Here is a 25,615-nt window from a genome sequence, read left to right on the forward strand (position 1 = left end):
ATTTCTCTTATCTGATTGCTCTGGCAAGGACTTCTAGTACTGTGTTGAATAGAAGTGGTGAAAGTTGGCGTCATTGTCTTGTTCCAGTTCTCAGGGGGAATTATTTCAACTTTTCCGTATTCCATATATTGTTGACTGTGTGTTTGTCCTATGTGGCTTTTATTACCTTAAGGTATGTCCCTTCGCTGTTGATTTTGCTGAGGGTTTTAATCATAAAGGGATTCTGGATTTTGTCAAATTCTTTTTCTATGTCGATTTTGCTGAGTGTTTTAGGCATAAAGGGATGCTGGATTTTGTCAAATCCTTTTTCTGCATGTACTGAGATGATCATGTGATTTTTGTTTTTAATTCTGTTTGTATGGTGTATCACATTTATTGACTTGCAGATGTTTAACCATCCTGCATCCCTGGTTTCTCTTCAGATCGTATACATCTTTCACCTTATGATGGTTAATTTTATTTGCCAAGTTGGGTTGCCTAGATATTTGGGTAAACATTCTGGATGTGTCTGTGAGGGTGTTCCTTGATGAGACGAACATTTGAATATGTAGACTTAGTAAAGTAGTTGCCCTCCCCAGTGTGGGATTAATCCAATCCATTAAATCCCAAATAAAACACAAGGGTAGAGGAAGAGAGAATTCACTCTCTTTGATGATTTCAGAGCTGTGACGTAGATCTTCTCTCGCCTTTGAAGTCAGATGTGGACTGTAACTTATGCCAGCAGCTTTCCTGGTTCTCAGGACTTTAGGCTTGGACTAGAACTCCAACATTGGCAGTACTGGTTCTCCAGCTTGCTGACTGCAGGTCCTGGGACTTCTTAGCCTCCATAACCACATGAGCCAATTCCTTACAATAAACCTATATATATTGATGCAACTGATAAATATTTTGTTGTTACAGATTTGACTACCATGTTCTTTTTGTGCTTATTTTAACAGTCCCAGTCATAGGCTGCCTTCATCTCTGAAGGGACCAGGCGACCCACGGAGTGTCTCAGCAGCCTTGTCATTGCATGCAATCTTCACAGACAAGATCTCACTGCAGCCACCTTTCTACAGGAGCACATGTGTGACATTATACTGATGACATCATTCTCAGAGAAAATTCATTTTACACACTAAGGACACGCAGATACAAGGAGGCTTACACAAAGGGAATGGACCTTTCCCCAACACAGTAATGCAAGGCCCTGCCACTTTGCTTCAATTCCTGAAAATTCCTTGGTAAACATGTGGCTGCTCTATTCCTGACACTTTCAAAAAATAGTTATTCATCCTCTCAGCATCCACAATGTTAATACAAGCCTAATATTACTTAATTTGTGTTTTGTTTTTTGGAGGCACAGTCTTGCTCTGTCACCCAGGCTGGTATGAAGTGGCATGATTTCAACTCACTGCAGCCTCGACTTCCTGAGCTCAAGCAATTCTCACATCTCGTCCTTCCAAGTAGCTAGGACTGCAGGTGTGTGCCACCACACTCAGCTAATTTTGTTTATTTTTTTGTAAAGAAAAGGTCTCGCTATGTTACCCAGGCTGGTCTCAAACTCCTGGGCTGAAACGATCCTCTTGCCTCAGCCTCCCAAAATTCTGGAATTACAGGTGTGAGCGACTGCGCACAGCCCTTTAATTCTTTACTTGGGGTTCAGGTGACAACATATTTCTTATTTACAAATTTTACTTAATCTCACTGATGCTGTCATTCGCAAACTGACCCACCTTGAATGAAGCCTCCTGCAACAAGTCTTGAATCTGTCCGAATTTAAATTAACAGCTGCTCCTATGAATTCCCTCAGAGAACACACTGTGGATGCTTTAGCAACCTCTTCCCATGACTCCTGAACTATCTTGGTTGCATATGGTGGCCATAAGTAGTCCATGGGCTTCTGATGTAAAAAACAAACCTGCCCCTCTTGACCCTATTCAGTATAGCACCAGGGAAGTGATTGCTGACCACATACTGGACCCTCTGGAAACAGAGGGCTTTGCATCCATATCCACGAGCTTTCATGCCCATTTGTTCATCAGGCCTTGGGAAGCAGCACCACACAACCTTGGCACAGCTGCAGAGAACTCCTTGCCTCAGGATGGAGTCAAACCCGGACCTCCTGCCATTCTCATCTGCAGGAAACACTGGCCTCCTTCATCCTCAGGCTGTGTTGCTGGAAGTCACCCGTCTCTGAGTCCCCTTGGGATCGACTGAGTGACCAGCAGTCAAGTTTGTCCACCTTCTGAGTGGATGCCATCATCTGATGTGATGGAGCTCAGTGGGATTCTGCTGCCTTCCCTCTCTTAGTACGATGTCCTTGATAAAGGATGACACCCAAGCCTCAGCACAACTGGCCAAAGTTGAGGTGGTCATCTCAGCACTGATGCTGGGCCAACAATTAGACCCATTTGTACATTTTTACAAATTTTTTGCAATTATCCACCTTCACTCCCCATTGAATTAAAGAAACTTCTTGCCTCATGGATACTCAGAATACAATCAAGGTAACAGATACCTTTTTTTTACTCAAGGACACAGTATGGATCTCACAAGGACACTCCTTATCCCCTGCAGAGTTCCAGACACTACTGATGGTGGCCAAGGCAGCATTTCATCAGAAAACACAGTGATAGGCTCGTGAAAGTGTCCAGTAGGGCTTTCACTGCCCCTATAGGCTGCAGGCAGCTGCTTTAGTTGAGAGATAGACTGAGCTCCTCAAAGAATTCCTCTTTAAGTTACAAAGAAGCGAGTGGATGCCCTGCTGGGTTCCACTGTTGCCACAGGCTTTGATTACTCTTAGTTCATGCTTCTTAGGAAAGTGCACTTTTTACACCAATGCTACACAGTTCCCTCAGTTGCCTTTACTGGACATCAAGGAGTTCACATTTTTGACAACCATTCAGTCCTGGACTGTCCAAGGGGTGGAGGTAGCTCCATACAAGAAGCTACCTGCTGCTTGTGGATCAGTAATATCAGACTTGCCCAACAACTCACTGGAGACATGAAAACCAATTCATGGGGGGTGCATGACGTCACCCAAATATTTATGAACACGCTTGTGCTGCCAGAGACCCCAGAACTCTAAACCAATGCATGGGGAATGCATGAAGTCACCGAAATATTTACGAACACGCTTGTGCTGCCAGAGATCCCGGATCACTTTTCCTGCCTCCTGCTAAATAAATGGGGGCAGTAGCTTTGCATCGGCTTCCACATTACATTACTCATAACTGTGGCCTTCCTAATCTCTCATGTCCCTAAGCACTTATTACAATGTCTCAGCTGCTTTCTCTCAGCCTCTCAAAATATTAGTCATCATAAAAATAAATGTCTAATGTTAAAGCATCAGGGGTCAATTGTATTGTGACACCCAAAATTTCATGCAGCACCCCACCATGTCCTCAGCCTAATGACTTTCATGCCCCCACCAGACTGCAAAACTCTGAATTAGTCAAGCACATCCCTGAAGGGACCAGGGGTTACCCCACCCTGTGATTTCTACCAAGCCTGCCTACCACACCCTATGTTCCAGAGTGCAACCCTGGGTAGACCTGCATAAATGCAGTGTCATCCCCCGCTGGGCTGAGTATGTGTGACGAGTAAATTACTGGGAATTTCGTCTGCTCAGTGTTTGTTTTGTCTGCAGCCATTCCCAGAATTCTAGGGCAAGACTAGCTTCTTCACCAATGGGGTGAACAGGAAGGAACCCAAGTAGAAATTGCCTTTTTAAAAAAAATCCCTTCCCACCCTCTTAATTATGTGATGCATGCATTTTTATAGCTTTTTTCTCATTCCATTACCTGAGGTCAGCCACTGATATTTAACCCATCTTTAGCCTCGGAGGAGAGCAGAGGAGCACTGGATATATTGATTTCACTAGCAGTGACATGATTTCCTCCTGTGCCACTCAAATTCTCTCCTTTAACTTGATGCTCAGTAGTTTGTGTTTCACTCGTCTTTGCAGATTGTTAGGAAGATGAGAATCAGCTTTCATTTTTGATGTTGCCATAGAGAAAACTCCATGGTAATCTTTATTTGCACAATCAACTTTTTCTTTTCCCCCAGAAATTGCAAATTCTTATGTGAGAGACAGCTTTCTGAAGTCTGCAAACATAGATTATCGTCTCTCTTTTGATGATAAATTTCTTATATCCCCACCAACAATAAAATACTTACATATAATTTTGGCATGTCATATTGATTGCCAACTACACGTAAGAACATTCCTTGATTTTAAATCTAGACTAATTATGAAAATTTGGGTAGTCACAAAAAAATTGTGTACAAATTTATAGATCTTAGGATTAAATGAGTTACTATTAACTAATATTTATTGTGCAGTCAGTGTATGGCAGAAGCTTACTAGGTACTATTTCATTTTATACTTAAAACAACATTCTAGGCAAAATGCTATAATTTCCCCTTGCCTCCAATTTGGACATGATAAAACTGGGTATCGTAAAGTTTTCACCCCACAGTTCTCTGCTTAATAAGAAGTAGAAGTAAGTCTAAACCTAAGTCATCTGATTTCAGAGCCCCTATAGTTAAATGCTCTAAATGCAGCTTCCCATGGTGATGGTGACTATTAGAGCCTGTCACATGATGTATGCCAGTGCTTCCCTGTAACGTGTGCAAGATTCCCGTGATGATGGTGACTGTGAGAGCCTGTCACATATGATGTAGGACAGTGCTTCCCTGTAACGCGCACAGGATTCCCGTGATGATGGTGACTATGAGAGACTGTCACATATGATGTAGGCCAGTGCTTCCCTGTAACGTGTGCAAGATTCCCGTGATGATGGTGACTATGAGACCCTGTCAGATATGATGAAGGACAGTTCTTTCCTGTAACATGCACAAGATTCCCGTGATGACAGTGATTATGAGCCTGTCACATATGATGTAGGACAGTGCTTTCCTGTAACATGCGCAACATTCCCCTGATGATGGTGACTATGAAAGCCTGTCAGATATGATGTAGGACAATGCTTCCCTGTAACATGCACAAGATTCCCATGATGATGGTGACTATGACAGACTCTCAGATACGATGTAGGACAGTGCTTCCCTGTAACATACACAAGATTCCCGTGATGATGGTGACTATGAGAGCCTGTCGGATACTATGTAGCCCAGTGCTTCCCTTTAACATGCACAAGATTTCCGTGATGATAGTGACTATTAGAGCCTGTCACATATGATGTAGGTCAGTGTTTCCCAGTAACATGCACAAGATTTCCGTGATGATGATGACTATTTGAGCCTGTCACATATGATGTAGGACAGTGTTTCCCTGTAACATGCACAAGATTGCCATGATGATGATGACTATGAGGGCCTGTCACATATGATGTATGCCAGAGATTCCCTGTAACGTGTGCAAGATTCCCGTTATGATGGTGACTATGACAGCCTGTTACATATGATGTTGGACAGTCCTTCCCTTTAACATGCACAAGATTCCCATCATGATGGTGACTATGAGAACCTGTCACATATGAGGTAGGAGAGTGCTTCCCTGTAACATGCACAAGATTCCCGTGATGATGGTGACTATGAGAGCCTGTCACATATGAGGTAGGAGAGTGCTTCCCTGTAACATGCACAAGATTCCCGTGATGATGGTGACTATGAGAGCCTGTCACATATGAGGTAGGAGAGTGCTTCCCTGTAACATGCACAAGATTCCCGTGATGATGGTGACTATGAGAGCCTGTCACATATGAGGTAGGAGAGTGCTTCCCTGTAACATGCACAAGATTCCCGTGATGATGGTGACTATGAGAGCCTGTCACATATGAGGTAGGAGAGTGCTTCCCTGTAACATGCACAAGATTCACCCTGGAATCTTATTAAAATGCAAACTCATAGACCACACTTTGACTAGCTAAGACAAGAGCATTTAAATGGATGTCCAGGTGACAGTGCTAAGATCCTACTGTTCATGTGGGCACTGGCTCACCATATTAACGAAGCTTAGGACCTCCAGTCCCTGCTGGAAAAGAAATACAGATACATAGGATGTGACTGTGCATATGGAATGCCTGTTGTGTTCTCGACATTGTACTAGACACTAGAGATAAAAAGTCAAATATCCCTTGCCTCTTTCTGAAAGGAGCTTCATACACAGTGGCTTCTGACTGCATTGTATATTTTCTCTTCTGTCTTGGGTGGGTGAGCTCTATCTCAATGTTGGTAACTGAACACTGCCCAGTGGGTTTGACGGGAGAGACCATGGCTAGCTGTGCTCCCACCTAGGTATGACCATAGCATATCTTGTGATGCCATTTTCCCCTTGTCAAAAGGCTCCTTCCAGTATCATACATGCTCCCCATAATTATAAATTCTTCCTCCTTCCACTAAATGTTCCTAAATCTTGCAAAGATAAAAACATAAACCACATTCTTGTCATATTAGTTATATATTAATGATGAAAGTTCCTTACTTTTCTTTCTTTTTTTTTTTTTTGCGACGGAGTCTCGCTCTGTCCCCAGGCTGGAGTGCAGTGGTGCGATCTCGGTTCCCTGCAAGCTCCGCCTCCTGGGTTCATGCCATTCTCCTGCCTCAGCCTTCCGTGTAGCTGGGACTACAGGCACCCACCACCACACCTGGCTAATATTTTTGTATTTTTAGTAGAGACGGAGTTTCACCATGTTAGCCAGGATGGTCTTGATCTCCTGACCTTGTGATCCGCAAGCCTCCCAAAGTGCTGGGATTACAGGCATGAGCCACCGCACCCAGCCCAAGTTCCTTACTTTTCATGTGTTTAATATTTTCTCCCAATTTATAGACTATATTGATTAAGAATAAATTTTAGCCATGCACATGTATTACAAACTTCATGATATACTTTGCTGTTTTTAAATTTCTTATACTCTTATAAAATGTTTGTTCTGGACTCACGTTGGCTTCCATTTCTTCCCTCTGGCTTCTATTTAGGCTATGAGCAGAGATGGACGAGGGGGCTACTGTAATGGATCAAGGCTATGAGCAGAGATGGATGAGGCAGCGGCTGTAATGGATTACGGCTATGAGCATCTTGTGAAGTAGGATGTTAAATCTGTAAATGTCAGAATGAATCCAAACTTACCAATTCAAAACTGGATTGTAAAAAAGCTCGAAAAAGATTGAAAACACAGCTCTACATTTTAGGAGGCTGAGGCAGGCAGATTGCTTAAGTTCAAGAGTTGGAGACAAGTCTAGGAAACATGGAAAAACCGTCTCTACAAAAAAAATAATAATTAGCTGAGTATGGTGGTATGAGCCTGTAGTCCCAGCATTTCAGGAGGCTGAGGTGAGAGGATTGCTTGAGCCCAGGAGGTAGAGGCTGCAGTGAGCTCTGATCGCACCACTGCATTCCAGCCTAGGTGACAGAGTGAGACCCGTCTCAAAAACAAACAAACAAAAATAACAAGCAAAAACAGCTCTAAACGAAAGTGGCTAGAAAAGTAGTTCAAGTTGTTCCTGTCTGGTTAAATAGAAACATAAATGAATTACTTATGTGCCCCAGTGGCTTCATAATGCTAAGAGAAGAGTCAATTATTCTAGCAGGTTCTACAAAACTTTATCATATCATGGGATTCAGTGAAAGCATCAAATCATAAATATAATAATCAAATCTGAAAGTGAATCTAGTTTCAAAGACCTCAGAAGCCAGTGTGTAGGAAGCTCTTTTCAGCTAGAGACAAGGGATTACTTGATTTCTTATCTCTGTTATCTAGCACAATGTCCAGAACACAACAGATATTCCATATGCACAGTCACATCCTATGTATGTGTATTTCTTTTCCAGCAAGGACTAGAGGTCCTAAGCTTTGTTTATATGGTGAGCCAGTGCCCAAATGAGCAGGACAATCTTAGCACAGTCACCTACACACTAATTTCAATGCTCTGGCCCCTTACCCAAGCTAGTCAAAGTGTGGTCTATGGTTTTACATTTTAAAGGATCCCCAGGTGAATCTTGTGGCTGTCAAAGGAGGAGAAGCACTGCCCTCAAAATATAGAAAAGGTGAACTAATTTATCCAGGCAGGCTGACTATTTATTTATGTATTTATTTATCTCGTTGATGGGAAGATTCAAATTGACGTACACAATCACCCCCATAAGGATTTCAGGTAAAAAATAAACAAAGGTTTAGATAGCAGATATGTTTTACAGTTACCGCACCAGTCTTTTTACTACAGAATCTAGTAGCATATTTCCAATAGATCTAGGTGAAAATTTCTATCTTATGAGCGTTCTGTCAGTATTTTTAAAATGGGTTACCCTATTAGTGGCCAAATTGAATCTCTTACAGGCATCTCACTCAAACTGCAGTCATACTTTCCAATAGGCCCCATAAAAATCCTTGTTCTGGAGGAATCTAATATATTTATCCACCTCTTTAGACACTTAGATAAGTATAATAATACAAGTTTTGTGTGTGTGTGTGTGTGTGTGTATTGTGTACCTTGTGGCCTCTAGTCCACTATCTACAGCACCTGAAGATGAGGCAAGTTTAATGTGAATAACGTCCAGCAATGTTAGAAATCTTGACTTTTATGTGCCTATCAGAAAATAAAGTTGAATGTTATTGTAGAGGAAATTTTCATTCTGGAAAAAATGCATACTGTTTGAATATTACTTTCATGCTTTCCACAGATATTATACACAGATATTATATTCCAAGTATTATGTCTTAAAGTCTTCAAAAATAGAAAATTCATTTTATATTTCTAGCTGAAAATAATAACAGTAATTAGCCTACCTTTGGGGAAATGTGATAAAAATACTAATGACCATCACAACTCATTAAAAGCATAAAATGTGCAATGATTTAAACTACATGTTCTTTCTATGAATCTGCATAGAAATATAGACACATTTGATAAATGCTATTTAAAGTCTGAGTGCTTTGGTAAATGACTCATCTATAGGTTTATCTGCCTTCATAGTGAGAATTAGATTTCTATTCTTTATAAAGCAGGGAATACAGATTGTGCATGGAGTAAAAGCATTCAATCCTTATTAATAGCGATGGTAGCTGCGCTACAGAAAAGAAAGCCTGTCAGAGTAACGTGTTCAATTTTACATCATAATCAGTGGTATGTCGATCTCTGTTGAACATTTTTAAAATAATAGATGAAAAACATCTCAAAGTCACTTTTAAAATTTGAATTGGCGACTCCACATAACAGGAAAAGGACCAAGAACATCTTAAATACTTCACGATGGAAGTGATGTTTTAAGTGCAATTTCATCAAGGAGAAGCTTTTCCAGAAAGTCTTTTGACCTCGGGAAGAAGCTTATTTACTCTGGTAGTTTCTATTAAGATGAGAAAGACTTGATTTTTTAAAAACAATAAAAAATTTACATAGTTTAATCTAGTGTTGTGATTTCAAAAGTACTACTTTTGCCCTTATAGTTACACATGTGTATTTATATGCATTTTCTTGGTTCATTCAAACGCCAATAAGATACTTTACTATCCAGGCCCCTTAAAAGCCAAATTAATTTATAAAAGTGAGGATTGTATGTATGCTGTGAGGTGTGCGCAGGTGTATGCGTGTGATGTGTATGTATGGTGTGTGTGTTTGGTCTGTGTGTGTAGTAGGTTCATGGGGTATATATATGTGTGTGTGGTGTGTATTATGGGTGTTATGTGTGTATACTCTGTGTAGTTTGTGGGTGGTGCATGGTGTGTATATGTGCTGTGTTTGTGGTGTATGTGTGTGGTGTGTGTGTGTACTATGTGTGGTGTGGTGTGCGTGTGATATGTCTGTGCAATGTGTGGAGTATGTGATGTGTGTGTGTATGGTGCTGGGTGTGTGTGCACTGTGTGCAGTGTTTGATGTGTGATGAGTGTAGAATGTGTGGTGTGTGTGCACAGTGTGTGTGGTGTGTGTATGTGATGTGTGTGCTCTGGGTCTGTGGTGCTATATATACATGTGCAGTGTGTGGGGTGTATGTGTGGGGTGTGTGTTTGATGTGTGTGGGGAGTATGGGGTGTGTGTGGTGCTGCATGTGTACGTTGTGTGTGTAGTAGATTCGTGTGTGGTGTAGTGTGTGCAGTGTATGCTTGTTTGCACATTGTGCAGTGTGTGGTATGGGGATGTGTGCATTTTCACATTGTGTGTGTGCAGTGTGTGTGTGCAGTGTGTGTGTGCACATGGTGTGGTGTGTGTGGTGTATCAGGGGTGTGCGTGTGTGCACCTCGTCTGTGTGCAGTGTGTGTGGTGTGTGGGGGTGTGTGTGCATGTGCACATGTTGTGTGTGCAATGTGTGGTGTCTGTGGTGTGCGTGCATGTGCACGTGGTGTGTGCAGTGTGTGTGGTGTGTGGAGGTGTGTGTGCGTGTATGCATGGTGTGCTGTGTGTTGTGTGTGTGGTGTCTGTGTGGTGTATGTGTGGGGCATGTGTGCTTGTGTACACAGTGTGTGTGGTGTGTATGTGGTGTGTGCATGTACACATGGTGTGGCATGTGCACTGTGGTGGGGTGTATGTGTAGTGTGTGGTGTCTGTGTGTGGGGTGTGTGTGCACATGGTGTGTGTGCAGTGCGTGCGTGTGCAAATGTGTGTGTGCAGTGTGGTGTCTGGGGTGTGTATGCGTGCACATGGTGTGTGTGCAGTGTGTGTGTGGTATGTGTGCACATGGTGTGTGTGCAGTGTGTGGTGTCTGTGGTATGTGCATGTGCACATGTGTGTGCAGTGTGTGGTGTGTTTGTGCATATTGTATATATGCAGTGTGTGGTGTCTGTGTGATGTGTGTCATGGTGTATGTGCAGTGTGTATGGTGTCTGGGTTGCGTGTGTGTGCACATGGTGTGGTGTGTAAAGTGGGTGTGGTGTGTGCAGTGGGTGTGGTGTCTGTGTGGTGTGTGTATGTGCATTGTGTGTGGTGTCTGTATGAAGTGTGTGCCTGTGCATATGGCGTGGTGTGTGCAGTGTGTGTGGTGTCTGGGGTGTGTGCATGTGCAGATGGCTATGTGTAGTGTGTGTGGTGTCTGTGTGTGGTGTGTGTGTGTGCACATGGTGTGTGTGCAGTGTGGTGTCTGGCGTGTGTGTGTGCACATGGTGTGGTGTGTGTAGTGTGTTGTCTGGGGTGTGTGCATGTGCACATGGTGTGTGTGGAGTGGGTGTGGTGTGTGTGGGGTGTGCATGTGCACATGGTGTGTGTGCAGCGTGTGTGGTGTCTGGTGTGTGCATGTGCACATGGTGTGTGCAGTGTGGGGTGTGTGTGTGCGTGTGCACATGGTGTGTGTGCAGTGTGTGTGGTGTCGGGTGTGTGTGCGTGTGCACATGGTGTGTGTGCAAAGTGTGTGATGTCTGGGGTGTGTGCATGTGCAGATGGTTATTGTAGTGTGTGTGGTGTCTGTGTGTGGTGTGTGTGTGTGCACATGGTGTGTGTGCAGTGTGGTATCTGGGGTGTGTGTGTACACATGGTGTGGTGTGTGTAGTGTGTCTGGGGTGTGTGCATGTGCACATGGTGTGTGTGGACTGGGTGTGGTGTGTGTGGGGTGTGCATGTGCACATGGTGTGTGTGCAGCGTGTGTGGTGTCTGGTGTGTGCATGTGCACATGGTGTGTGCAATGGGTGTGTGTGTGCAGTGTGGGGTGTGTGTGTGCGTGTGCACCTGGTGTGTGTGCAGTGTGTGTGGTGTCGGGTGTGTGTGCGTGTGCACATGGTGTGGTGTGTGCAAAGTGTGTGGTGTCTGGGGTGTGTGCGTGTGCACATGGTGTGGTGTGTGCAAAGTGTGTGGTGTCTGGGGTGTGTGCATGTGCAGATGGCTATGTGTAGTGTGTGTGGTGTCTGTGTGTGGTGTGTGTGTGCACATGGTGTGTGTGCAGTGTGGTGTCTGGGGTGTGTGTGCACATGGTGCGGTGTGTGTAGTGTGTCTGGGGTGTGTGCATGTGCACATGGTGTGTGTGGAGTGGGTGTGGTGTGTGTGGGGGGCGTGTATGTGCACATGGTGTGTGTGCAGCGTGTGTGGTGTCTGGTGTGTGCATTTGCACATGGTGTGTGCAGTGGGTGTGGTGTGTGTGCAGTGTGGGGTGTGTGTGTACTTGTGCACATGGTGTGTGTGCAGTGTGTGTGGTGTCGGGTGTGTGTGCGTGTGCACATGGTGTGGTGTGTGCATAGTGTGTGGTGTCTGGGGTGTGTATACAGTGTGCGTGGTGTCTGTGTGTGGGGTGTGTATGTGTGTGTGTGGGGAAAAGAAAGAGATCAGACTGTTACTGTGTCTATGTAGAAAGAAGTAGACATAAGAGACTCAATTTTGTTCTGTATTAAGAAAAATTCTTCTGCCTTGAGAAGCTGTTAATCTGTAACCGTACCCCCAACCCTGTGCTCCCTGAGACATGTGCTGTGTCAAGTCAAGGTTAAATGGATTAAGGGCTGTGCAGGATGTGCTTTGTTAAACAAATGCTTGAAGGCAGCATGCTTGTTAAGAGCCATCACCACTGCCTCAAGTACCCAGAGACACAAAACACTGCGGAAGTCCACAGGGACCTCTGCCTAGGAAAGCCAGGTATTGACCGAGGTTTCTTCCCATGTGATAGCCTGAAATATGGCCTCGTGGGAAGGGAAAGACCTGACCGACCCCCAGCCTGACACCGATAAAGGGTCTGTGCTGGGGAGGATTAGTAAAACAGGAAGGCCTCTTTGCAGTTGAGACAAGAGGAAGGCCTCTGTCTCCTGCTCGTCCCTGGGCAATGGCATGTCTAGATGTTAAAGCCCAATTGTATATTCCGTCTACTGAGATAGGGGAAAACTGCCTTAGGCCTGGAGGTGGGACATGATGGCAACAATACTGCTCTTTGTCATTGAGATGTTTATGTATATGAACATCAAAAGCACAGCACTTTTTTCTTTACTTTATGATGCAGAGACATTTGTTCATATGTTTTCCTGCTGACCTTCTCTCCACTATTACCCTATTGTCCTGCCACATCCCCCTCTCTGAGAAACGCCTGATAATGATCAATAAATACTAAGGGAACTGTGAGACTGGTGCCAGCGTGAGTCCTCCGTATGCTGAGCGCCGTTCCCCTAGGCCCACTTTTCTGTCTCTATACTTTGTGTCTCTTTCTTTTCTCAAGTCTCTTGTTCCACTCGACGAGAAACGCCCACAAGTGTGAAGGGGCAGGACACCCCTTCACGTGTGCACATGGTGTGTTTGCTCTTTGTGTGGTGCCTGTGTGTGGGGTGTGTGTGCGTGTGCACATGGTGTGGTGTGTGCAGTGTGTGTGTTATGAGTGACTGTTTCTGTTAGCATGTGGACATCAGTCTTCCAGACCAGCTTTCTCCATGTGTCTGGGAACATAAGAAACAACTTTCTGCAATAATTGTTACACAACTTTTCCAGAGAGGGACGAAATCTCTGTCGTGAGTGGGTATCTGCGTCATTGCAGGAGGGAATGTGATGTCCTGGCTTGGCTCACACCCTCTGAGAGGTTAGGCAGGGTTCCTGCTGGATCCCTCACTGTGGCCAGAGAGGGAGGGCTCTGTTTCACCACAGGGAACCAGAAGAAGACTGGTGCTTGGGAAGACCAGGTAATCATAATAGTATTAATGATAGTGGTAATAATACTGTTTTATACATTGTATATGTCATAAGGATTTTAACTTTCATGTAACATAATTGTTAAAATGTCCCCAGTTTGTTTTGTGCTATTTACCTGGTGTTGAAATGTGTAAGAATTTACATTCTAGGTACGTTAGGTTTATTCCTTTTTATATGGTTTCTGTTTGCAATTTTGATTTTAGAAGATATTCATTCATTCTCAAGGTCATAAAGCACACACACATCTAATTTTATTTTCTTTTCTCCCTCTCTCTCTTTTTTTACATTTAATATTGGAATTTTATGTAAGGTGTAGGACCATGATTCAATTCTATCATTTTATATTCTCAAACCATTACCTAATATTTTAATATCATAAATGGAAAAATCACTCTGTTTTGTGGGTTTAAAATATTACCGTTACTAGATAAAACTACACTCAATTTCTGTGTTTTTGATTCTCTTTCATTAATGTGTTTATTTTTGTGCCATTTCAAATTTGTTTAATTTTGAATAGTAATAACAATCTTAAATATCTTATAGTAAATTTTATAAAATTGGCTCTCATGTGTGTGTTCAATATGTGGATTTAAAATCACATTTTCTTTTTTGAAAATATTTTTCTTGTAATTTTTATTGGAATTTGAGCATATTTTTAAATTATTTACAGCAAACTAAAGAGTTAATATTATTGAGTCCTCTCATCCAGAATGTGACATGCAAATTCCTCAAACCTCCTTTAATGCCATTTAGTCAAAATTAATATGTTAATCAATATAAATTAGTATAAATTAGTATAACTAATGATTAAAATAAATTAATGTGTTTGGCTCCACGTTTCTGTCTTCTGCCTTCTATCACTGATGTTTTATTCCTATCCTTGTTGTTTTCTATAGTTTCTTTTATTATGTCTTTTTCTGTCTTGTGATTTGAAAACTATATGACACATTGTAAGGTTTTAATTTTTCTAATTTTTTGCTTTTAATTTTAACTAATTTTATTTTTTAGAGGAGTGCAGGTTCACAGCTAAACGGAACAGAGAGTACAGACTTCTCATATGTCTCTTTCCCCACACAGAGCCTCCCCTCTACAGCTTCCTGCCTTACAGGATCACACCTGTGAAAACCAGGAACCTACCTTGACCCTTCATTATCACTCAAAACTTACAGTGCACATTCATGTTTACTCTTCACATTGTACTTTCTGAGTCTTGACAAAAGTACATTGGCAATGGGATATTATTCACTGCTAAAAGGAGATGATCTATCAAGCCACAAAAAAAATATGGAGGAAACTTAAATGCATATTGCTAAAAGAAGAAGCCAATCCGAAATCTAAATAGTGTTCGATTCTAATTATGTGACGTTCTGGAAACGGTGAAACTATGGGAACAGTAGAAAGATCAGTGGTTGCCATGGACCAAAGGGAAGGAAGAGATGGATACACAGAGCACAGAGAATCTTCACGGCAGTAAAACCATTCTGTATGACACTGTAATGGTAGATATATACATCTGTAAAAATCTATCTTAACTTTTAATCTTTTAAATTACTTTGTTTTTTTTTTTTTGATGGAGTCTTGCTCTGTTGCAAGGCAGGAGTGCAGTGGCACGATCTCGGCTTACTGCAAACTTCGCCTCCTGGATTCAAGTGATTCTCCTGCCTCAGCCTCCTGAGGAGTTGGGACTACAGGCACCCACCACTGCATCCGGCTAATTTTTGTATTTTTAGTAGAGACTGGGTTCACCATCTTAGCCAGTCTGGTCTCAAACTCCTGACCTTGTGATCCACCTGCCTTGGCCTCGCAAAGAGCTGGGATTACAGGCATCAGACACCGCACCTGGCCGTTTTTGTTTTAAGAACTGCAGACAAGCTGGGTGCAGTGGCTCAAGCCTGTAATGGCTACACTTTGGGAGGCTGAAGTGGCTGGATTGCTTGAGCCCCGGAGTTCAAGTCCAGCTGGGCAAGATAGTGAGATACCGTCTCTACAAAAAAAGTATTAAAAAAATAGCCAGGCATAGTGCTGCATGCCTGTAGTCCCAGCTACTCAGGAGGCTGTGGTAGAAAAATCACTTGACCCAGCAGTTTGAGACTGCAGTGAGCTATGATCATGCCACTGCACTCCGGCCTGGGCGACAGAGCAAAACCCCATCTCAAAACAAAGAACAACCAAAAACCTACAAGCATACTCAGAGATATTGTGGGTTTGGTTCCAGACAACTGCAATAAGGCAAATGTTACAACCAAAAACCTACAAGCACATCTCAGAGATAGTGTGGGTTTGGTTCCAGACCACTGCAATAAGGCAAATGTTACAACCAAAAACCTACAAGCACACCTCAGAGATAGTGTGGGTTTGGTTCCAGAAGACTGCAATAAGGCAAATGTTACAATCAAGTTAGTTGCATAAACATTTTGTTTCCCAGTGCTTATAAAAGTTATGCTTAAACTATATGGTAGTCTAATGATTATTTAATAATTATTAATTAGTAATTAATAGCATGTCTAAAAAACTGTGTACATACCTTAAATTAAAATACGTCAGTGCTAAAAAATGCTAATGAGTATCTGAGCCTTACCAAGTCATAACCTTTTTGCTGGTGAGGGTCTTGCCTCTATATTGATGACCGCTGGCTAATCAGTGTGGGAGCTGCTGAAGGTTGGGTGCCTTAGTCAATTTCTTAAAACAATGACGTTTGTTCCTTTCACAAAAGATTTCCTTGTAGCATGTAATGCTGTTTGACAGCATTTTATCAACAGTAGAACGTCTTTCAAAATTGAAGTAAACCCTCTCAAACCCTGCTGCTGCTTTATCAACTAGGTTTATGGAATACTCTAAATCCTTTGGTGTCATTTCAACAATGTTTGTAGCATCTCCACCTGGATTATATTCCATCTCAATAAAATATTTTCTTTCCTCGTCCATAAGAAGCAACTCCCTATTTGTTCAAGTTTCATCATGAGTTTACAGCAATTTCATCTCACCTTAAGGCTCTAATTCTAATTCTAGTTGTCTTGCGATTTCTACCACATCTGCAGGGACTTCCTCCAGTGACATCCTGAGCCCTCAAAGTCACCCATGAGGGCTGGAATCAACTTCTTCCAAAGTCCTGTTAATGTTAATATTTCAACCTCCTCCCATCAATCACAAATGTCCTTAATGGCATTTAAGGATTGCTATTAAGGACGTTTGTGATTCACGGGAGGAGGTTCAAGTATCATGAAAGGATTAATGGTGAATCATTTCCAAAAGGTTTTCAATTCAATTTATCCAGATTCATCAAAGAAATCACTAGCTATGACAGCTATACCTTTACAAAATGCATTTATTAATTAATAAAAACACTTGAAAGTCAAAACCACTCCTTGATCCACAGGCTGAAGGTAAATATTGTATTAGCAGCCATGAAAATAACATTAATTTCCAAGTACATCTCCATCTAAGCTTCTGGGTAGCTAGGTGAATTGTCAATAAGCAGCAATCTTTTTTTTCCTTTTTCCTTTTCTTTTATTTTTTCTTTCTTTTTTTTTTTTTATGTAGTTTTGCTCTTGTTGCCCAGGCTGGAGTGCAGTGGTGCAGTCTCAGCTCACTTCAAACTCCGCCACCAAGGTTCAAGCCATTCTTCTGCCTCAGTCTCCCAAGTAGCTGAAATGACAGGTACTACCACCATGCCCGGCTAATTTTTTTGTATTTTTATTAGAGATGGGGTTTCATCATTTTGGCCAGGCTGGTCTTGAACTCCTGACCTCAGGTGATCCTTGGCCTCCCAAAATTCAGGGATTACCAGTGTGAGCCTCTACGCCTGGCCAAGCAACAATCTTTTTAAAGGAATCTTTTTTTTTTTTTTCTGAGCAGTAGGTCTCAATAATGGGATTAAAATATTCAGTAAACCATGCTATTAACAGATGTGCTGTCACCCAGACAGTGATGTTCCACTTCTAGAGCACAGAAAGAATAGATTTTGCATAATTCTTAAGGGCCCTGAGATTTTCAGAGTGGTCAATGAGCACTGGCTGTAACTTAAAGTCACCAGCTGCAGTGGTCCTCAAAGAGAGTCAGCCCATCCTTTGAAGTTTTGAAGCCAAGCATTGACTTCTCTCTAGCTATGAAAATTCTACATTTTCACTAAGCTTAATCATTTCTACCTCTGGACTTAAAGAGAGAGATGTGCAAGTCTTCCTTTCATTTGAGTTCTTTGAGGCCACTGTGGTTACTAATAAGCAACCCCGGTGTTTGTCACCCTCCTGCCTCCTCTATCGAGTTCACTCACACTGGGGCGTGGGGAACGGCGCTTAGCACACCCCACATGCCCTGCTTCCCTGTGGCTCTCCCACAGGGGGCTTTCGTGAGCCAGGCAGCAAGGGACATCCCCCTGCTCCAGCCCAGCCAGGCTGCGCAGGCAGAAGGACTCTTCCAACCTGCCTGGGCATGCAGGGCTTTGTGTTTGCTGCCCTGGCTCCTCCGGAACTGGGGCTCTTCCATCCTCAGACTCCCTGGTGGCCTCCACACCCCAACAAATGACACGAAGACCAGAACCCGCAGCGTGACGGCCTGCTGGGCGCGTGCTCAGTGGGATAGCTTAGGTTCCCTCAAGCTGAGTCACAGGGGCAAGGTGTGCTTCTGCCACCCACGTCCCACCGGAGTCCGTGGGGGGACTGGAGCCCCAGGTCGCCAGGGCGGCATGGGAACCGGAAGACGAGGCACCTCCATCTCCGGAGCTCTCGACCCCGGAGGCCTCCGGGTCAAGCACAGATGCCAGCCATCCAGGCACCTCACAACAGCTCCAGGAGCCGGTGTGCTCATCTGCACTAACCTCCAGCCTGTTAGATGAGCTCCTGTCAACCCCAGAGTTTCAGCAAAAGGCACAACCTTTCCTAGATCCGGCGCCACTGGGGGAGCTGAAGGACTTGGAAGAGTCCGCTTTGCTGGAACCACTACTCAGCCAGGAAGAACACAGGGCTCTGCTGGAGGAGCAGGTTGGGGCGGGGTTTGGGCGGGGTGGGGGCAGAGTGGCGGCCTCTCTTTTGCGGTGAACCTCAGGCTTGGTGTGGAGAGTCGTGTCTTCCCTTCCAGCTGACCTGCCTAAGATCCCTGAGTTCCAGGTCCAAGGAGAGACTCCACACAGAGGAAAGCTGTCAGGAATGACAAGAAAGAACTGCTGAGCATCCCGGGGATCCCAGGGCCGGTCCAGGTACTGTGAGGTGGGCTGTCTACTGCGCATGCGCGGGTTTCCAGGCAGCAGCCTAGGTTTTCTAACTAGCCCAGGCGGAGCTCTCATCCCTTTTTCCCCCGCGTTCTTCAGTCGGGTTGGCGGAGACCTTAGTCCGCGAAACACTGGGCCGGGGCAGAAGCCAGGCCAGTTCTCCTTTCTGCGGCTCGACTCCTCTGCCACTTCGCTAACCATAACTTGCCAACCCTTGTCCCGCCAGCCTCCTTGCCAGCACGATGGAGCGCCTTGCAACTAAATGTAGACACGAGACCCCGTGCAAACCGGGGTGCTGCCCTTTCCAGGCAAGAGGGAAGGCAGACAGAGATGAGGACAGGAGCGGAGACAGAGTGAGATGGAAGGATGGAGCTAGGAAATGATGGGTGGAAGGAGGGACCCCGGAAGGGAGAGAAAGAGGGAGGGAGGGAAAAAGGGAGGAAAAAACTGGAGGAGGGAAGGAAGAACACAGGGAAGGATGGACCAAGGGACAAAAGGAGCAAGAAACAGAGAACGGAAGGCAGAGAGAAAAACGGTCTTCTGCCTCCAGAACCAACAGGACCCAGCACTCCGGGAAAATGTTGGGTGCCCAGTGCAGTCTAAGTGCTGGGCCCACAGCCCCTTTGGCCGCGGGGTGCTCAGCGGCCCTCTGGATCTCCAGCCTGGGTTACTTCATCCCGGAACAATTCAGACCAATTCCATTTCCGAAGGAATGAGCGAATTCCCCAGAGAGCAATGAGCCGAGACTCAGGTGGTTGTCTGTTTTTCATCCACATGGTTCACAGATGACATATCCCCACTTTGAGCCCTGCAACACAGCGCAAGGCGGATAGTCCCAACCACACAGGAGTCACACTCAGGTCAACTGAAGCGTGATTCTGGATTCCACATTTCTTTGCCCTCTGCAAAGGTGCCTGTTTCTCAAGTTTCTGCCCCCCGAAAGCTTGACCATGTTGACTGTTTGTTACCCGAGCTCTGTGGGGCCCCAGAAACTTCCCGGAATGCGTGGAAGACCAGCATCGTGTCGGTGCTCTCCTTTCCAGTTTTCAAACAGGCTATATTGGAGACTCCCCATTTTGCAGGAAACAGGAATCCATCATCTGGCCGTGATGCACGGGATATTTCTTTTCTCTGTGGTTTCACTCTCGTTGTCTACGTGAAAATGAACGAGATCCACACATCTGTGTGTGTGAGACTATCACAGCAACTGTGACACCCACGCGCTGGCAATAGAGTTGGCAGCCTCATCCCGGGACAAAGGTACTGATGGACATCCAGACACACCCCACCACAATCATTAGCAAACCCACTCCCAAACACACAGACACACACGGGCGCACGCGCGGGAACACAAGCACACACACAGAGACACAAAGACACAGACAGCTTGAAGGAGAGAAAGGGACAGAGGGATGGAGAGTTAGAAACGGAAGGAGAGAGAAACAGTGATCGAGAGAGAGACAGAGAGGAACCGGGGAGATTGAGAGAGAGAGAGAGCAAGGTGGAGAGGGAAGTAGAGAAAGGGAAAGGGTGAGGGAGCTAGAGAGGAAGAGCAACAGAACCTTGGAGAGAGAGGCTCTATCTGGTAGACAGGGGCCCCTTTGGCCAGGGTAGGGTGGAGGGTGCCTGGGCCGGGCTGGAACAGGGGGACAGGGCCGCCCATGCGGGAAAACCAACAGAGCCCTGAGACGTGTTTTTACTTTGATTGGTTGGTTGCTTTGGGGGTACGTTGCGTAGCGTCATTCCTTTGTTGGCTCCTCCCTGTCCTTTTGGTGCCGTGGGCCCTGAAAGTTGTGGAGTGCGCCCCTCTCTGTGGCAGGAGCAGTGGCGCTGAGCGTGCCCACGGGCCGCGGCTTGTGTCTCTCTCGTTTTCCGGGTGGTATGGCCGTAGACAATGGCAGTGGCGCCTGGCTGGCCCAAGAGCCCGGTCCAGCTACACACGCCTGATTCCAAGCGTCACCACTAACCCGGGGCCGCGAGGCTGGGATCAGGCACCCCGGAGCCTCTTGCCCATGGCCGGGCTGCTCTCCCCCCTACGCCCAAGCACCACCAGTCGCCGCATTGAGCTTTCCGCCAACCTCCCAGAGCGTCCCGCTATCGCTGGCGGCCAGACCAAGCACGAGACCGCCCAAGCGCCAGAGGTCTCCATCCCCTGTCAGGGCTCTGGACTCTCCAGGCGGCTACCCTCTCGCTGACATTCCAGGCCTTCCCCCGGCTCTCGAGCTCCAGAGCTTCCAACACCTGGGGCCCGCTCAGGACGGGGTGTGCTCCGAGGCGTCAGGGCCTAGGGCCCACGGTCCTGGGGTCCGCTCCGGTCCTCCGCCTTGCCATGGAAAAATTATTTTGGATTCCTCGCCGCCCCTCCTGCAAGGCCCCCTCTTGCCCCACACACCCAGAGCCACCAGGGCTGCCCAGGGGCGAACAGCCGGCCCAGCCACGCGGGCGCTTTTTCTCACAACACCCACACCATCGTCGCTTGTTCCGATGAGGACACGCCGTGGCCAACGGGGTAGGAATGCTCTGCTTTGCCCAGCGCTAGCACTAGAGCCCCGGCAGCCTCATCCCGGGAAAGAGGGGCTGACGGACACCCAGACACACCCCACCACTACCACGAGCAAACCCACCTTGACACACACACGGATACACACGGGTGCACGCGTGCACACACACACACACACGGACACACACACCACACCAGGCACACAGGCACAGACACACAAAGACACAGACACAGATAGCTTGAAGGGAGACCACCCCTCATATTGTCTTATGCCCAATTTCTGCCTCCAAAGAAAGAAGTAAAATCTAAAAGGCAAAAATGAAATCCACAGGCAGACAGCCCTGCGCCACATCCTGGGCCTGGTAGTTAAAGATCGACCCCTGACCTACTCGGTTATGTTATCTATAGATTACAGATATTGTATAGAAAAGCACTGTGAAAATCTCTGTCGTGTTTTGTTCTGATCTAATTACCGGTGCATGCAGCCCCCAGTCAGGTACCCTCTGCTTCCTCAATCCATCACGACCCTCTCACGCAGACCTCCTTAGAGTTGTAAGCCCATAAGAAGGACAGGAATTGCTCACTCAGAGAGCTAGGTTTTTGGAGACGTGAGTCTGCCGATGCTCCCAGCTGAATAAAGCCCTTCCTTCTACAACTCGGTGTCTGAGGGGTTTTGTCTGCAGCTCCTCCTGCTACAGAAGGAGGGCAAGGGAGAGAGGGATGGAGAAATAGAACCAGAGGGAGAGAGAGAGACAGCGATAGAGAGAGAGACAGAGAAGGGGGAGGAGAGACAGAGAGGGGGGAAGAGAGAGAGCCACAGTAGAGCGCGAGGTGGAGGGGGAAGTAGAGAAAGGGTGAGGGTGAGGGTGTTATGGAGCGACAGCGACAGCGACAGAGCCTTGGAGAGGGAGGCTCTGCTCAGGTAGACAGGGCACCCTTCAGCAGGCCGGGGTGGGGTGGAGGGTGCTTGAGCTGGGCTAGAACAGGGGGTCAGGGCCCCCCACCCGGGAAAACAAAAGGAGCCCTGAGATGTGTTTTTTTTTTTTTCTTGAATTGGTTGGTTGCTTTGGGGGTGCGTTTCATAAGGTCCTTCCTTTGTTTGCTTCTTTCTGTCTGTTTGGTGCGGTGGGCCCCGAGATTTGTAGAGTGTGCTCGTTTGTCTGGCGGGAGCCAAAGCGCTGAGCTTGTCCACGGGGCGAGGCCTGGGTCTGTCTCCTGTCTTCAGGACTGGAGTTCACACGAAGTCAGTGGAATTGGGAAACCGGGTGCACAGGGACGGATTTCCTCGTGGCTGGCGAAGACAATGTCCTTCCCCTGGGGAAAGCAGCCCATGGGTTCTGGAGCAGAGGTCTTGGCTGGGGTCTGTGGGACCCGCTGCCCCTGACCGCCCCTTCCGCTGGCTTGGACGGTTGCGGCGTCGCTGGATGAATGAATAGAATAGCCTGGGAGTCCGGGGAGCATGAAGACACCGGGGACCTCAGGGAACCCGCGCCTGCGCCCTCGGCGTTCGTCCCGTCCCGCCCGGCTTGTAGCCAGGCTCCTGGTTGGGCTGCTGCGGGTCGGAAGAAGTGGGATGCTGCTGCCTGGCGGTGCTGCAGTGGCGGATCTTCAGGAGGAGGTCCTGGGCTTCAGCTGGGGCGCGGGGGCTGTCAAGGGGGAGCAGAGGCGGGGGGTGGTTGGGAAGCACGGAGACAAAAGAGGGAAAGAGGGAGGGAGCGAGATGCCAAAAGCCTATGGTACCCGCTATTACCAGGCGGAATCCCATCCAAATACTAACCAGGCGGACCCTGCTTAGCTTCAACAGATCAGAGGCGAGCGAGCGCGTTCAGGGTGGTGTGGCCTAGACGCCAGCAGCGGCGCCTCGCTGCCCCAAGAACCCGGTCCAGCCACGCCCGCACGACTGCAGGCGTCACCGCCACCCCGGAGCCGCGGGTCTCGGATCCGGGACCCCCAAAGCCGCTTGTCCGTGCCCCCGGGCAGCTGTCTCCCTCTACACTCGAGCACCGCCGGCCTCCCAGAGAGTCCCGCCGTCACCGGCGGCCAGGCCTGTCGCAGGACCAATGTGGCGCCGCCCTGCTGTTGCTGGGGTCGCAGGAGGCCTCCGTCCCCCGCCCAGGCTTCCGGCTCTCGGGGCGGCCTCCCTTCCGCCCATGCTCTAGTCCTTCCGCGAGCTCCCGAGCTCCCGAGCTTCCACCACATCTGCCGGCTCAGGACGGGTCGTGCTCATCACTTAACTTTTTAACTTTTTGTTGTTTCTATTTATATTTTATTATGCTATGTCTTGAAATGTTGTTGTAGTTATTACTTTTGATTGGATATTATTTAGTATTCCTACTTTGAATAAGAGTAGTTTGCACACCACACAGCTATAGTGTTACAATATCCGGTCTTGTTTTGTATTCTATTAGCAGTGAGGATTTTTTTTTACCTTTAGGTGATCATTTATTGCTCATTAATGTCCTTTTCTTCCTGATTGAAGTACTCCCTTTAGCATTCCTTTAGGACAGGTATGGTATTCACAAAATACTTCAGCTTTTGTTTGTCTGAAAAAGTCAGTATTTCTTCTTTTTATTTGAAGAACATTTTCACTGTATATTCTATTCTAAGGTAAAAGTTTTTTCCTTTAGTACTTTAAATATTTATTGCTTCTCTCTCCTGACAAGTAGAGTTTCCACTGTAAAGTCTGCTGCCAGACGTGTTGGAGCTCCCCAGTATGTTATTTGTTTCTTTTCTCTTTCTTCCTTTAGAACTTTTCTTTATCTTTGACTTTTGGAAGATCTATGGAATGCTTTGAAGTAGTCTTTTTTGGGTTAAATCTGCTTAATGTTCTATAACATTTTTGTAGTTGGATATGGATATCTTTCTCTAGGTTTGGAAAGTTCTGTTATTATCCCTTTGAATAAATTTTTCTACCCCTGCCTCTTTTTCTACATCTTTTTTTAAACCAGAAACTCTTAGACCTGTCTTTGTGAGGCTATTCTCTAGATCCTCCCCTGCCTCTTTCTCTACATCTTCTTTAAAACATATAACTCTTAGATCTGTCTTTGTGAGACTATTTTCTAGATCCTGTCGGCATGATTTGTTCTTTTTATTCTTTTTCTTTTGTCTCTTCTATGTATTTTCAAAGAGCCTGTCTTTAAGCTCACTATTTCTTCTGCTTGATCCATTCTGCTATTACATGGCTCTAATGCATTCTTCAGCATGCCAATTGCATTTTTCAGCTCAGAATTTCTGCTTAATTTGCTGTAACTATTTCAATCTCTTTGTTGAGTTTAGCTGATAAAATTTGGAATTTCTTTACTTTGTTTTCTTAAGTTTCTTTCAGTTTATTTTTAATACAGCTATTTTGAATTCTCTGTCTGAAACGTCACATATCACTTTTTCTCGAGGATTTGTCCCCAGTGCCTTATTTAGTTCACTTGGTGAGGTCATATTTTCCTGGATGGTGTTGATGCTAGTAGATGTCCTTCAGTGTTGGGACATTAAAATCTTGGGCATGCAGCACCATGTGAGAGGTTTAAAAAATAAAATTTAATTAGAGAATAAGTGAGTATTTATTGTATTCTTCACTGTCTGGGTTTATTTGTAGCTGTCTTTCATGGGAAGGCTTTTCACATATTTGAAAAGAGTTGGGTGTTGTGATCTAAGCCATATCTGCTTTATGGGGCACCTTATACCCAATAATGCTGTAATTCTTCCAGACTCAGAGAAGTACCACCTTGACAGCCTTCAACAAGACCCAGGAGAATTTTCTGGGTTACTAGCCAGAGAATCTTTTTCCTTACCCTCATTTTCTCTCAAAGATACAGAGTCTTTCTCTCTGTTCTAAGCCACCTAAAGCTGGGAGAAGAAAGACACAAGCACCCGTGGCCACCACCACTATGACTGTCCTGGATCAGACCTAAAGCTAGCACAACACGGGTCTTGCTCAATTCCTGCTGCATGCACTTTCTGACAACTGCCTATGTTCACTCAAGGCGTTTGGTCTCTACAATTAGCAGGTGGCAAAGCCAGCAAGGCCTGTGTTCTTTCCTTTAGGGCAGTGAGATCCCTCAGTCCCTGGCTGGGTCCAGAAGTGCCATTCAGAAGTCAGGGCTTAGGCCACTTTTTAATAGCGTTTTTTTTTGTTTCTGTTTTTCTCTTGTAAATTTAAGTTCCTTATATTGAATATTAGATCTTTGTCAGATACATAGTTTGTAAATATTTTTTCTATAGGTTGTCTGTTCACTCTATTGATAATTTCTTTTGCTGAGCACAAGCTTTTAAGTTTAATTAGATCCCACTTGTCAATAGTTGTATTTGTTGTTTTTGGTATCTTTATCATGAAATCTTTGCCTGATTCTACGTCCAGGATGGTATTGTCTAGGTTGTCTTTCAGTGATTTTATA

At 45.6% G+C, this 25,615-nt stretch overlaps 1 protein-coding gene and 1 long non-coding RNA gene across 7 annotated transcripts in view; one reads left to right on the forward strand and one right to left on the reverse strand.

The window, feature by feature from the left end:
* Positions 1–2,386, forward strand: part of LOC134739241 (protein FRG1-like) — a 44,344-nt gene extending 41,958 nt beyond the window's left edge. For all 6 annotated transcript variants that reach the window (XR_010125848.1, XR_010125847.1, XR_010125849.1 and 3 more), the window contains one exon: positions 939–2,386. Coding sequence is in view for 3 of the 6 variants with exons in the window: in XM_063662739.1 (XP_063518809.1) it covers positions 939–1,083 (145 nt within the window). In the remaining 3 variants the exon portion in view is untranslated. The remainder of the gene's footprint in view (positions 1–938) is intronic.
* Positions 2,387–17,220: 14,834 nt separating this feature from the next.
* Positions 17,221–23,315, reverse strand: LOC134739226 (uncharacterized). Its single transcript, XR_010125832.1, has 2 exons — positions 21,701–23,315; positions 17,221–19,879 (listed from the first exon to the last, which is right to left on the reverse strand). It is a non-coding gene; the product is annotated as an uncharacterized LOC134739226 (long non-coding RNA).
* Between the last annotated feature and the right edge of the window lie 2,300 nt (positions 23,316–25,615).

Source organism: Pongo pygmaeus, chromosome 23 (genome assembly GCF_028885625.2).
Source record: "Pongo pygmaeus isolate AG05252 chromosome 23, NHGRI_mPonPyg2-v2.0_pri, whole genome shotgun sequence".
Classification (NCBI taxonomy): domain Eukaryota; kingdom Metazoa; phylum Chordata; class Mammalia; order Primates; family Hominidae; genus Pongo; species Pongo pygmaeus.